General features: G+C 39.6%; 1 protein-coding gene across 1 annotated transcript; it reads right to left on the reverse strand.

Annotated features, from left to right (window-relative positions):
- Positions 1-378: 378 nt before the first annotated feature.
- Positions 379-3,912, reverse strand: GP9 (glycoprotein IX platelet). Its single transcript, XM_009982833.2, has 2 exons — positions 3,836-3,912; positions 379-1,762 (listed from the first exon to the last, which is right to left on the reverse strand). Exon 2 carries the CDS (start codon positions 1,753-1,755, stop codon positions 1,129-1,131), a length of 627 nt encoding a protein of 208 aa, XP_009981135.2. The 5' UTR covers positions 1,756-1,762; positions 3,836-3,912; the 3' UTR covers positions 379-1,128.
- Positions 3,913-13,076: the final 9,164 nt, after the last annotated feature.

A 13,076-nucleotide genomic window follows, 5' to 3' on the forward strand; every position in this document is an offset into this window, starting at 1 on the left:
TGCAAGGTAAAGGGCCAAGCAGTTCTTAGCATCTTCAGCAGGTAACCTCTGAGACCTAGCTAAGGTTTGGGGCTAGGAGGAGCATTTGCAAAATGTGCCTTAAATTGAGCTGCTAACAGTGGTGTTAAGACCTTCAGAGACCACCCATCTAACCAGCCTGACTTCACCAGACCTGATGGGGTCACAGCATGAATTGCACTTCTTGGAGTCTTGTGAATAATCAGGTTAGAGAGAAAACAATCTGCTTGAGTCACCACGACGATTTTTCTATGAGGACGGGGGGCACAAGAAGCAAAGGGAAGAGAGTACATCCTCCTCAAAGCTGTTGCATAAAATCCAGTGTATCAAATGTTGGTAGTAAAACTGGAAGACAAGCTCTGGAAATTTCTTGGGATTTTAATCAGAAATGTGTAGAATTGTGAAAGAGATCAAACTTGGGTGAGTATGAATGTTCAATAAGCATCCATTATTTCAATTTCACATAGAATGCTTTTTTATTTTTCACTCTCTAGGAAATTAAACAATATTTAAGATTATTTTTACTGATTATATTCTCATTATCAGTCCATCTTTAAACTTATTCAATAAGGGATACATTCAGTGGCTGGCCGATATAATCACAGTGGTTTTCCTGGCAGGAAACTCCTGAACCTGAGGAAGAGGTGGTTGGTTTTGTTTGCACACAGAACGGTCCTACCAAGCCCATTGGGACACTGTGAGGAGGTAACAGGTTGCAAACTCACACAGCTTCCGAGTGAAAAAAGAATTGCTAAAATAGTACAATCAGTGTTCATTTCCATATATTAAAAAGTGTAGGATTTGAGGATGTAAATCTTCTTGCTGTAAAAGCTGAGAATTCAGAAATGCCAAGTTAAATGATTTTTAAAAAAATTAGAAACTGCTTTTCATATCAGTAGAAGGCAGCAGAATGAAGCTTGCCCATCAATACATCACCAAGCTTATTTTTGAAAGGAAATTAAGTCAAATTTGCCTATCTGAGGACCCAGACTTTGAGTCCTGGGATCTATTTGTAGCGTATTCACCATTAAAACCAGTGTGGCCAGTGCACGTGCTTTTTTGCGGTAGAATAGTTTGATGTTTCTGTTTAAGCTCGTGGTAGCAAACAGCTCATTGTATCTTGTGGTTGTTGGAGCTGCGCCTCCCCAACAGACAGCCCCTGGAGTCCTGTTGGCTTAGGCTAATTTGGCAGACCAGATTTTTTGAGCATTTCAGAGCCCATGCTACTAAAAGAAGTGTAATTATTACTCCAACAATTAAAACAAGGTCTCGCCAAAAGAACTCAAGACACTTGATTGGGAGAAGCCTCTTACAAATCCCCAGCTCATTCCCAGTCAGCTGCCTCAAGGGCTTCATCCTCACGGGAGCTGGGGTTGCGCATCTGATGTTTTCCAGAGAGGGTGCAGAGACGTCTTCTAACCAGAGTTTTAGGTACAGAATACGACAGTCACAGTTCCAAGGATTGTCAAATATTTTCACTTCCTCCAGGCTGCGCAAGCTGTCCAGAGCACCGGGGGGAACTGAGGTCAGGCTGTTGTTCTGTAGATAAAGCCTCTTGGTGCTAACGGGCAAGGCAGGCACTTCCACCAGCTTCCTTGAGCTGCAGTCTACACGCAAACCCTTCATTTCTCCCAGTGACTTACAACTGCAGGAGGGAGGACACACTTCGGTTTGGGTCACGTGGAACAGCAACGATACGGCGAATCCCACAGCAGTGATGAGTTCGGTCTTGTTCATGCTTCAACTACCCAGAGAATAAGAATAATAATTGGATAAGTATGATTCATTGGCACGTTTCTAAATGCAGAACTACGATAAAGCTATTCCTTTCTCAGGAGTACTCGTGAGGTTTAGGGTTTTGGAAGAAAATCTTTAGCTTTCTGTATTGCCTGCAGAGCCATTCTTCCTGACATTAAGCAGCATAAATGCAACCGGGATAGAGCACAATGCTTCCCTTTTGTCTGTAGTTCATTGCTTTTCCTTTGTAATTGTATAAGATGTATTGTTTTTCAGTTCCGGGACAGAATATAACCAGGAGATGATGGTAAAAACTGGGTTAGTTTTAGGCAAAGATTTTGATTCTGTTTCTACGTCTTCATAGATCTAGTGTTAAAACGATGTATTGAAGTCAGGTTTCAAAATTGATCTTAAGAGATTGAATAACTGTAAATGTCTAAAAATCTTTCTGAAAGTACAAAAACTGTAATGAGGAGGTACATGTTTTTATGTAGCAAAAAGTTCTTTTTTGCTGCCTTCATACGTCTCTGAGAACATACAGTTTAAGATATGGATGAACAGAGAATTGGAAATGTTACATATCTGGTACTACTTGTCTTTTAGGGATTAAATAACCATGCTTTGGGCTAGTGGGTAATTATCCCTTTTGCTATGTCATTCCCACTTCTGTAGAGGGGCTCCCACTAGACTTCCATCTCAGTCTCTTCTGTTTGGCAGTTTAAAACCTCTGAATCTATTCCCTTCCTGTATTTCCTTCTACTTGGCATTTAAAAATACATAGCTAGCCTTAGGATCGGATTGGAATTTGAAATACAAACTCCCTTGCACAGGTTGGGGAATTTCCAGTCTTGAAACGATCTTTATTTGATTTTAATACATCCAAGAATTAAAATGTATTTTCTCCTTTTTTTTTCCCCCTACCGATTCATTTGCAATAAGTAAATACTGAAGCAATATCTGACTGTATATTGCACTGGATACTAACTGGAGAATGGCAGATACTGTAAAAAGTATTGGGTTTTTATACAGTATACACTTAAAGAAAATTCCTTTTTAACTGAAGAAGGTGAAAACAGTGATATAACTTTGTTTGCAGGCAAGCATTAGGAGCACATGGAATACGATTTGAAAATTGGACTGGACAAAGCCTGAGAAATTTAAAAGACAAATAGACATGGCACTTAGGGACATGGTTTAGTGGTGGACTTGGCAGTGTTAGGTTTACTGTTGAACTTGATGGTCTTAAAGGTCTTTGCCAACCTAAATTATTCTAGGGTTCTGTGAAATAGCAAGCTGTAGAACAGGCCTATTAATGACAAAATATACAGAGGAAGAGAGGTTTATACGTACTAAGTTGTTCAGGAGCTAAATTATGCTAGTGTAGAATGGAATTTGGAAAAAAAATTCTTCAATATATTATTTTCAAGTGTAGAGATATTTTAGAACTCTAAAATATTCTAATTTCTTTAGAAATTTCTAATTTCTAATGTCTTTAGAAATTTTTTAGAAAAATTTTCCTGTTAAAAACTTAAAATAAGCTGAGACTATTTTTTTTTCTTTTCACTCTAGGAAGTTTCATTTAATAAAGACTAAAATCATAGGGAAAAGGGATTGATTTTTTTTTAAATGGGTTTGCTACAATTTACTTGCAAGGATTCTGTTATTAGCTTTTCAAAATAAAGTTAGACAGCTTTAGATTCCTGATCTAAATACTACATTCGTATATTTTAAATTGGATTAATGCTACATAAAATTATAAATGCTATCACAGAGAAGCTGAAATATTGATCTTAACAATCTCCTATGTCATTGTTAGCAAGTAGTCTGAATATCTTTAGTCTGAGTCTAGATACTCATCCGTTATTTTTCAAGAAATCTACTAGAGCTGTTTTTTTCAAAGACATCTTAAAAAGACGGAGTATTATAATCTGATTAAAAAAAAGTTAAGCAATATCTAGGAAAAGGATGATCTCTTCTGATTTAATATATACACAGTAAGAAATTCCAAATCAAATAGAAATAAGACCCGTGTCAAAAATGCGGAAGGGAATAGTTGGTGAGATGCCTGACTGACACTTACCTTAATTTATTGCCTCTTGATTCCTTTCCCTCTGCTTGGTAAAGTGTTGGAGTACGTACAGCAACTGGAGCTGACTTTCTGAAGAGTCAGTGAGGAAATGTGTTACAGAAGATGAGCCTTTTGCTGTGCAAAATAGGAAACCATTCCAATTGGAAGATGCTATATATGGTTGTCATCTGTCATGGCTTACAGTGCTTGGGGCATTTTTGTGTTTTCCACAGACAAGAGGAAATGCTTTTGAACTATTTTTTTTTTCTAATATTTTTTTTCCCATTACATCTGACAGTGTCTTGAATACCTAAAATGACTCGCCTGAAATCTAGTCTTTTTTTTCCTCAGCTGTAATAATCTGTAGGTATAAAGTTACCTTGAGCTTCAGCTACTGACACGTGCAAACCCAAGCAAGATAGAAGGGAGCTAAAGTTAGCCCATGGAATAGGGTTCTTCTGTTTTAGTTGAAGCCCGGTGTGTTTGATATCTGCCTTTCCACTGATCCAGTAAAATTTGTGAAAACACACTGTAGCATCAAAATCACTTTGAGATCAACTCATATTAGTCAGATGAGATCATTAAGGAACAGAGAAATATTAATGCCATTATGTTGGAATAGTGGTGAAAAGTCACCCGAAATACAGTATGGAATTCTGGTCATCCACGTTCAAACAAGATTAAGCCAACAAGTGAAAGGCAGGTTTCTGTGATGACCAGGGATTTGGAGAATTTAATCTTACGTGAAGAGGCTGAGAGTGAACCTGTCCCTGGAATGTGGAGCAATGCAGAAATACTGGAGCCAGAACGACTTGGGCAGGTAGGACACTGCCTCGGGTGTGGAGAGGGCTACGTATGGATCAATGGTTCGATTCCCATGTTGATGCTTGTGATACTTTGTGGAATATAATTTCTTTGTAATGTCCTAGCTTGGTTTGGAGTTTAGAAATGAATTCCAGAATAGTGGGGGAAGGCGCACTGGGAAAGGCTCACGGCCACGGTTAGCATGGCTCCCTTCAGCCAGCACAGCCTGCAGGACAGGGGCGGCCTGGGGCACACACACAGCCTTTCTTCCCACTCGCCAGGGCTGTGTGCCGCTCAAAAAGGCCTGTGATCCTGAAAATTTCTTCACGCTCAAGATGCTGAAGAATATCAACTGCTGAATAATAGCAATGTGACATCTTGGGGCATAACATGCTCTGTGTATGTTGGGCTGGAAAGCCAGTAATTCAGGATGATACACGTTTATAATATACATGTAAGTAAAGAATGCCATGTTTGTGTAAAAGAAAAACAAAAATTGGAGTTTGTTTTCACAGATTTTTTTTTTCATTTTTATTTTTTACATGAAATTTTGGAATAGAATTTAAGTAAGTTTTCCTTTGCCTTAGCTACCAGACATGAAGGTTCTAGAATTAAGATAGCAGCTGACATGTGGAAAGCCAGGGTGTTGTGGATCTGATGTTTAAGCCAGGCCAGTTCTTGTTTAGTGTGTTGTTCTGGGGGCAGGCTTTGAGCTGTGTTCTACTTTTGGAAGTGAAACCCAGGTGAGTTTCAGATGTTGCAGATGTGCAGTACAGCCCTGCTTCTGAGCTGTTGTTTCTTTATAACATGCTGTTGTTGGGGGCAAGGGAAATTTCTGACATTTAAAATTATTATGATAGCAATTCTTATTGTTTAATTCTTACTTAAAGTGCTTTTCCTCATGAAGTCTGATCGATGACCAGTAGCCTGAAGTTTGTTAGAAACTTCCTTAAGAAAATGACTTAATGTGTATCTCTGCTCTTTAGTATTTTAAAAGGTGATTTAGACAGTGGTGGAGTGAGAAGACAAAAATACTTCAAACCCCGTTTGAATTTCAGTCTTTTCTATAAGATGGCAGGGGGGTTGGAACTAGATGATCTTTGAGGTCCCTTCCAACTCTAACCATTCTATGATTCTATGTGGAAAGTGATTCCTCCCTTGTTGGAACGAATAGTCCATCTGCCTCTCAGACATTTGACAGCTGGACCTGTGAGTGGACTGCTCATAATGGGAAGATCCTTCTATATTAGGGATCATTTCCCTTTTTTTTGAAAGTACGTCACTAGACCATAGATTTCATAAATACCTGTCTTCCCTCATGCCTGTTTCCTGTATCGCACGATCTATGCCATGTATCTTAAGGCATGCTGCCACACAGAATAAAACTTTTCCTGTCGTATGGCGAACTCAAACGTTGCATCTTTCTGCGTTGAAACAGGTGCAAAGTATTTGGAATCCATACTCAAATTCTGTGCTATGGATACAAAAGTAGTCCTACGTTCCTCCGGCTGGTCACGCCGAGGCCCTGAATCTGTTAGTTGTGATGAGGACGTGGGCTCGTTCCTGCAGCTCCGTGTGGAGGTGGAGGTAATGCAGGGAGTAGCTGGCGGAAGCAACGCTTAAAGTACGAGGCATTTGCATTGATGATTTTAGGGCTATAGCTTTCTGTAGGCCAAATGAGGATTCTTCGTTTAAGAGGATTTATTAAGAGCCAATTTGGAAAAAAAACTTATAATCTGCTCTAATCTTGTTATAGTCTGAAAGTATATTTTCCACAGAGTGAATCCCTTTGAACGTCTCGTCAATGAGAGAGGCTCTGTCTGGCTCTTCAGCGGAGAGATATTTCTGAACGCCCTTGTTTCCCAAACAAAACCTCTCGCGATCTTACTTCCTGAAAGCACGCTCCTCTGGAGTAGTTTTCCTTTGAGGCCTTGGCTTTTCCAGTCAGCTAGGTGGGTGCTGCTTCTGATGGCTTATGTAGGGAGAAAAAAGAGGTGAAGGGGGGATTACTAGTTTCCTGCAGTTAAGAATAAAAGCTGCAAGTTAAACATATATGTGCAGATCAAAGACATGACCTGCTAAAAGCAAATTCAGGCAGAATATGCCATTATTTTTTATAGATAGCTTTTAGAAGTTATAGTCATTTATTGCTGTCAGTGACCTATTCTTGACCTAGAAAGACAGCAGTCTTTCTGAAACACCATTTCCATTTCCAATGCTGAAAAAACTTGCTGCATCACATTGTCAACAGAAGGCAAAAGTGCTTCTCATTGAAGTTCTATCATCTTGATTAAATCTGTTCTTTCCTATTTTTGAATAGGTTGGTGAGAACAGACTAACCAAAGTATTTCCTTATAATTGGATGTGAGTCACTGGTAATTCATGAATTATACAAATAAGCAAATCAGCAAAAAGAAGGGGGGGAAAAAAAAGATTCATCATGAAATTCATTCATACATCGAGGAATATTGCCTGCAGAAATGAATTAAAGAAAATCTGTGGTTTCTCTCATATCAGGAGTTATTGTTGCCCCACAGCCAAAATATTCCTATTATCTACTGCACCCTCGAGAACTAGCCTGATAAAGCATTTTTAGTATTTATACAGAGGAGGACTCTGAATTTCATCCTGTCCATATTCTGCTTGTCTTATTGTTTCCCGCTGCACGTTTATTGTGGTTTTACCTGATTTAATTTTGCCTCTGTCAAATCAAACATTCCATTTCCTCAGATTATTTCACAGGCAAATAAACTCTTGTCGTTTAGGAAATTCTTCTCCTAAATTGTACTCCACCCATTTTATTAAATAATTCTTTCTCCTCCCACCCGTTCTCATAAATAATCTCCCTCCTTGCTGTTTTCACAGTTCAAAACAATACGTAGTTGCTGCACAATCATCAGCTATTGCTTATCTTTCCACTAGGTGTCATTCGAGTTATTTTTTTGTTAAATGTTGAGCCTATACTGTCCGAATCAACCTTTAGCTGTAATTTATCAACTCAAAATAATTGTCTGAAAGACTGAAATATTATGTTCTTTTATGATATTACCATTTCCATAGCCTCCAAGGTAAACATGTAGCAGATGTACAAAATATGTGTATTATGTGATCTGTCTAAATCGGATAGCTAATCAAGAGTTTGTGTTTTACGGAACTCTTGGTGTCTTGAGCCTGTTAATGAAAATAAATATCCGCAGGCAATTTGGATTCCGACTGCCCTCAGGAAAACAGTAGTGCCCTTCATGCTAAGTTGTAACAATGATATAGAGTGCGCATGGGGAAGCTTCTAGAGAGAGAATCTTAAGAGCATTGTTAAAAGACCACCATCAAGGCAGCATTTCCCTCCCCAAGATAGGGCATAGGCGATTCCCTGCACTTCTGGTTCAGTCAGCTCCGAATGTGCACCAGGGAACCCCCACGTCCTGGCTGCTGTCTGTGCAGTCCGTGTTTCCATCTTGTGTTCCATGAGCTGCGTGCGATGCTGGCACCTTGATGGGAAGTGCTGGGCTTGGTAAAATGGAGTCAGCTATACCCACCTCTGCCCTGCCTGCTTTGCTGAATTAACTACCTTGCTCTAATGAAAAGTAATTAGTTTTCTAGCTCTTTACGCACAGTCACAGTTGTTCAAAACACAATACTGTCATCCTTGTTTAAGGAGTTAGGTGATAAACAAAATCAGTCTTCAGCCCCATCAGCTAAAGTCCAGCTATTTTCTGCTTGAAGAGTTGGAAATGTTGAAGGCAGGGCATTGAACTTTATGGTCCCACTAAACAGCTGTTCTTGGAAAGATTAATTAGAAATTAATTAGTGAGTGATGTAAAAGACTATATTGGAAAAGCCAAAGTGATGAGTTTACCATGGTAATTCATTGTAGAATTTAACTCACTGTTCATAATTGATGAGATGGTTAGTTTTTATATTGCCCTTTATAAAACTATGACTTCATAGTTTTTTGAAATGAAACAGTCAACTCTGGATGTGTTTTCAATGATGAATTCATTTTTCCAGATGCAAGCCGGTACAGTCACATTACTCCTTCAATACTAATGCTGTATTTACACACCGTTTGTGTTGCTAAAACTTGCCCATGTGCCCAGTTATGTTCTTTGTGCCACAGTGAACTGCAGCAGATTGCCCAGACTTCTGATTGCACAGGGAGAGCCACAGAAAGTCACTGCAGACAGATCTAATCCGGTTCTGCGGAATTTCTACTGCAAAGCAGATGGATTGTCAGGAACGCACACCCCAGCCAACCCCTTCAACCCAGTCAGAAGATGATGGCAAAACTGCAGAGTTTTCACGTGGTTGGGAGGATAGTCAGGAAGAAGGCTCTAAAAACTGTTACCACATAGTAATTGCTTTAGTGCGTGAGATAATATTATTGCAAATCACTATTTTCCATTTCTTGCATTGCATCCCCAGAGCCATGATGTTTGCATTTTAAAGTGATATATATTGATTAAAAAAAAAAAAACAAACCACAACTTTTTTTAGTGGGCTTAGTGTTTTGGTCATTAAAGTTCACATTTTCCAAGTTTTCCTCATAGTCTTTAAGGAAAACTGAGATTCACCTCTAATCATGTGCCTCCAAGCATTAAGTTCTGAAGGAAATCTTTTATATAGCGTGGCCAGTGATAAAATCACAAAAGCTGAAAATGCTGCTGTGCTAATCCTATTACATCCTATCGCTGAATCCTAATGTACCAACAGTTTGGAGAGTCAGTTTTATCAAGCTGGCAGATGAATTAATCACATGGTCACATATATCAGGAAATAAATAAGTAATGTTCCTCCGAGGAGGATTGTAAATTCATTTAAAGATGCTGCAAGTCTCTTCCCGCATAATCTAATTCTTTCTTTGCCCTCATTTGCTCCCTCTAGCTTGAAGAGAGTGTTGATGCCTGTACATTTAATGGAGCTCGTTGGAGGTTATTTATAATTTATTTCCACATCAGTTTTGATGAATCTTGGTGGTTTGATGTTGTCCTGCAATGACACTTGTGGTGTCATTCCCTCCACGCTGGCAGGCACAGGACACCCGCAGTACCTCAGCCTCCCAGAGGAAAGGCCGGAGCCTGGAATGAGAAGAAAGCTCTCCTTCTTTACTCAGTGCGCATCTGAATTCAGCCGGCATTTGCCTCAAAGCTTGGCTGACTGCTTTCTGCAGGTCTCGCTGCAGCACCTTGATTTACACAAGCTAAAGAGCATTGTTCAGGTTCTATGACTACAGAAAATCTGTCACTTTACTTTTTTTTTTTTTTTTTTAAATGAGGAATCTTCACGTGAAGTATTCTAAAATATTAGGTTCTTTCAGATAAAAGGACGAAGACAGAAAAATCCATGGGATTCCCTTTCCCATTTAGTCTTTGTCACTGGCTCCCTTCAGAAGTATTTTATACTTCTCACTGTTTTAAGGGAGACTTTTATTCTGATATAAGTGTGTTAGTGAGATCACAGTGCTTCGCCTGAGATTTCACTTCTCTGCTTTGCTTTTTTGCCTTTACTCATTGCCTACATTCTTTTGGATGTTTCAATTTGTTTCCTAGTGAACCCCATTATTTTTCCTTTTCTTCTTCTTCAAACCCTGTGGCGTTTCTGATAAATCTCTATGTCTAGACACAATTTATAGTAGTGAGGACCCCTTTTCAGAATATATTGCAAGTTAAACGTCTGTGTACTACCTCCAGTTTAATCACTATTGCTGAACAGAGCTTTATTACAAATCTTAGCTTTTACTCAGTTTGCACGTCTGGCATTTGGGAAAAACGTGTCAAAGTTCTATTAATTCTTTCTTAATCTTGCTCTGAAAGTCAATAGGATGAAAGAGAGTGTTTCACTTCTGTGAATAAAGCTATGCCTGAAGGGCTTAACCAGGTAGATACAGCAGAGACAGATCCTCACCTGTGGGTCTTGCAGGTGCTATTTGAGATTAGTTATATAGCCACGTGAAAGAGAAGGTGGGGAGGAGGTTATCCCTCCCCTCTACAGCTGGGAGTATGATTTAAGAAAAAAAAAAAGGAAGGAAGAAGAAACAATAAAAAGAGCTACTAAAGCTAGTGAACTCAGACCCCAAGGTTTGGTTGTAGGAAGCAGTGCTCATGAGAACCCTGTAACCTAAGCACTTGAGCTTAATGTCACGTGCCAACCTCTAGCTGAAAGAGGGATTTCTGGAAAGGAAAAATGAACTAACTGCTGGGGCTTGGACCTGGGCTTGATTGGCCAGGACTTTGCTGAATCACCTCCAGATTTATAGTCAGTAAACAGGCATATTATTTTTAGGGAATGGGTGAAAAAATGGTACGTTTCCTGTGGGTTGAGAAAAATGTGAATCCATTAATTTTCAGGGTTCCAAAATTACTTCTTTTTTTCCTGATGTTTCAAGCAGGGCCATCAAACCCTTGTGTTTGAAAATACTTTTTCAAGAAGCTTCTTATTTTGACTGTGATTAATAGTGGAATAAAAGAATATACAGAGCAGTCAGCAATTTTACTCAGGGCAAAGTTCCTAGTGGATATAAATTGAACATCTGAGGAAAGAAGCACAGACTAATTCTCAATTCAGTGAAGACTGAGACTTTCTCGGCCTTCAGGATATTGGGTGCAACTAATAAATAGTGCAGATGTCACCTTATTTTTAAGCGTTTATTGTTTCTAAGGAAGTCTGTAAACTGAAATTCAGTACCTGTCTTTTTTGTTCAGAGTCAGCACATAAAGTAGTGTCTTGAAGAGGGTGAAGACATCTGTGACTCTGAACAAATGTTCTTGAGATTCATCTTTGAAAGATTTTAAAGATCTTACTGGGGTGCTGGTATGATGTGAATTTTCGTGAGCACAGAGTTGCTAACAGCATTTTTCATTTACATGAAAAAGCCCCAAGGGCAGAATGCTTAAAATGCAATGAAAAGTCTGGGCACCACTTCATACAGTATAAAAATAACAGCAATGTCATTGCACAACCACTGCAGAAAATCAGCTGAGTGTGTAAAACAGCTGGCATGATCTGACCCCAGCTTTGGCAGTGTGGACCCACGCATAGCTAACACCACATTCCTCACAACTTTGACAGGCAGTTAGCCATGATGTTCATCACGTGCCAAAAGCCAAAGAATCACTCAAACTCCATTTAGAGCCTGAAGTGTGTGGCAGATATATTGATAGTAAACATAATTTCTTTTTCTGTAGCAAACTTGAGTGGACACGTAATACACAGGTCTTGTTTGCACTTGAACCTGCTGAGAAGCAGCTAGTCCTGACAAATTCCATATGTGGACACATGCTGCCATGAGTGTCTGTTTCCTTGACGTTAGGCCTAAAACATTCAGCAAAGCTGAACAAGAAAAAGGCACCTTATACCAAAAATAACAGCCACGTGCAGGAGTAGGTACACCATAGGAATCAGAGCAAGTTATCCTTGCTTAATAGAGGAGAAAGGGAAAGTTGGACAGCTTATGGCTCTAAAGTGTTTTTCTCCAGGTCTTCCTTTCAGCACTTTGCTGCTCCTAGAGATAGATGTATGCTCTTCGCCACTTGGTTTTTCTCTTTCATCCTGCCATCTGTTCCACCTATTACAACTCCCTTATTTCCAATGCAGACATAGGCAATATGCAAATGTATGCTGCAGGCGTTGTCCTGTTGGGGGGAGGAAGTGTCGTTTGTATTCATTAATAACTTGGTTTGGGCTTTATGTAGTTCCATTCCTTTAAGTGTTCATTTTGTGAGAGCGTGTGTATAAAAGTTGTCCAGAAAACTCAGCCATGGTTTGGAGCCCTGCTAAAGCCCGTTTCCAGGGCGATATTCTAAAGCACATCTAACTCAGAGTCAACAAAGATGCATTCTACCTATTGTTATGTGTGAACCCAAATATATCATATCACAGCTTGAGATTTGGTATTTCGTATGCGGTAGTTTTCCTCCAAAACTTCTACTCGGCCAGAGCATAAGCCAAAAAAGCCATCTGCTGTTACTGTCACGTTGTGGTTAAAAGAAACATGCCATTGAATGTAACTTCAACAGTACCAGCTATATTTGCATTTGCAAACTTTTTGAATAGAAGCTAAAGATTGACTCCTATCTTTGAAGTCTTCCGATTTTTGCCCAATTCAGCTAACCTAAACTGAGGCAGTTCACCTTGCAAAGTAAGGGAAAGGGACCAAAAGATAGCTGCGTGGGTGGCGAGTCTGCATCTGCTGCAATCTGTACTCTAAGTGTATTCAGCAAAAGTTGGCACTTGCTGGAAAATTGCTCAGTGAAGCAACTTTGGAGAGGACGTGGGAGCTAGTCTGTGGATTAGCTAATCACGATAGTAGTGACGGTAGCGATTCCAAAGCTTACAATTTACTTTAAGGAAAAAAGGCAGAAATGAAGGACCTTCTCTGTGGTGTTTCAAAGCCCACGTGCAGTTTCTCTCCTCGTGTGGACAGGGCTGATTGGCTTAGCCAGCACTGCAACCT

This window comes from Tauraco erythrolophus, chromosome 12 (assembly GCF_009769465.1).
Source record: "Tauraco erythrolophus isolate bTauEry1 chromosome 12, bTauEry1.pri, whole genome shotgun sequence".
Lineage (NCBI taxonomy): Eukaryota > Metazoa > Chordata > Aves > Musophagiformes > Musophagidae > Tauraco > Tauraco erythrolophus.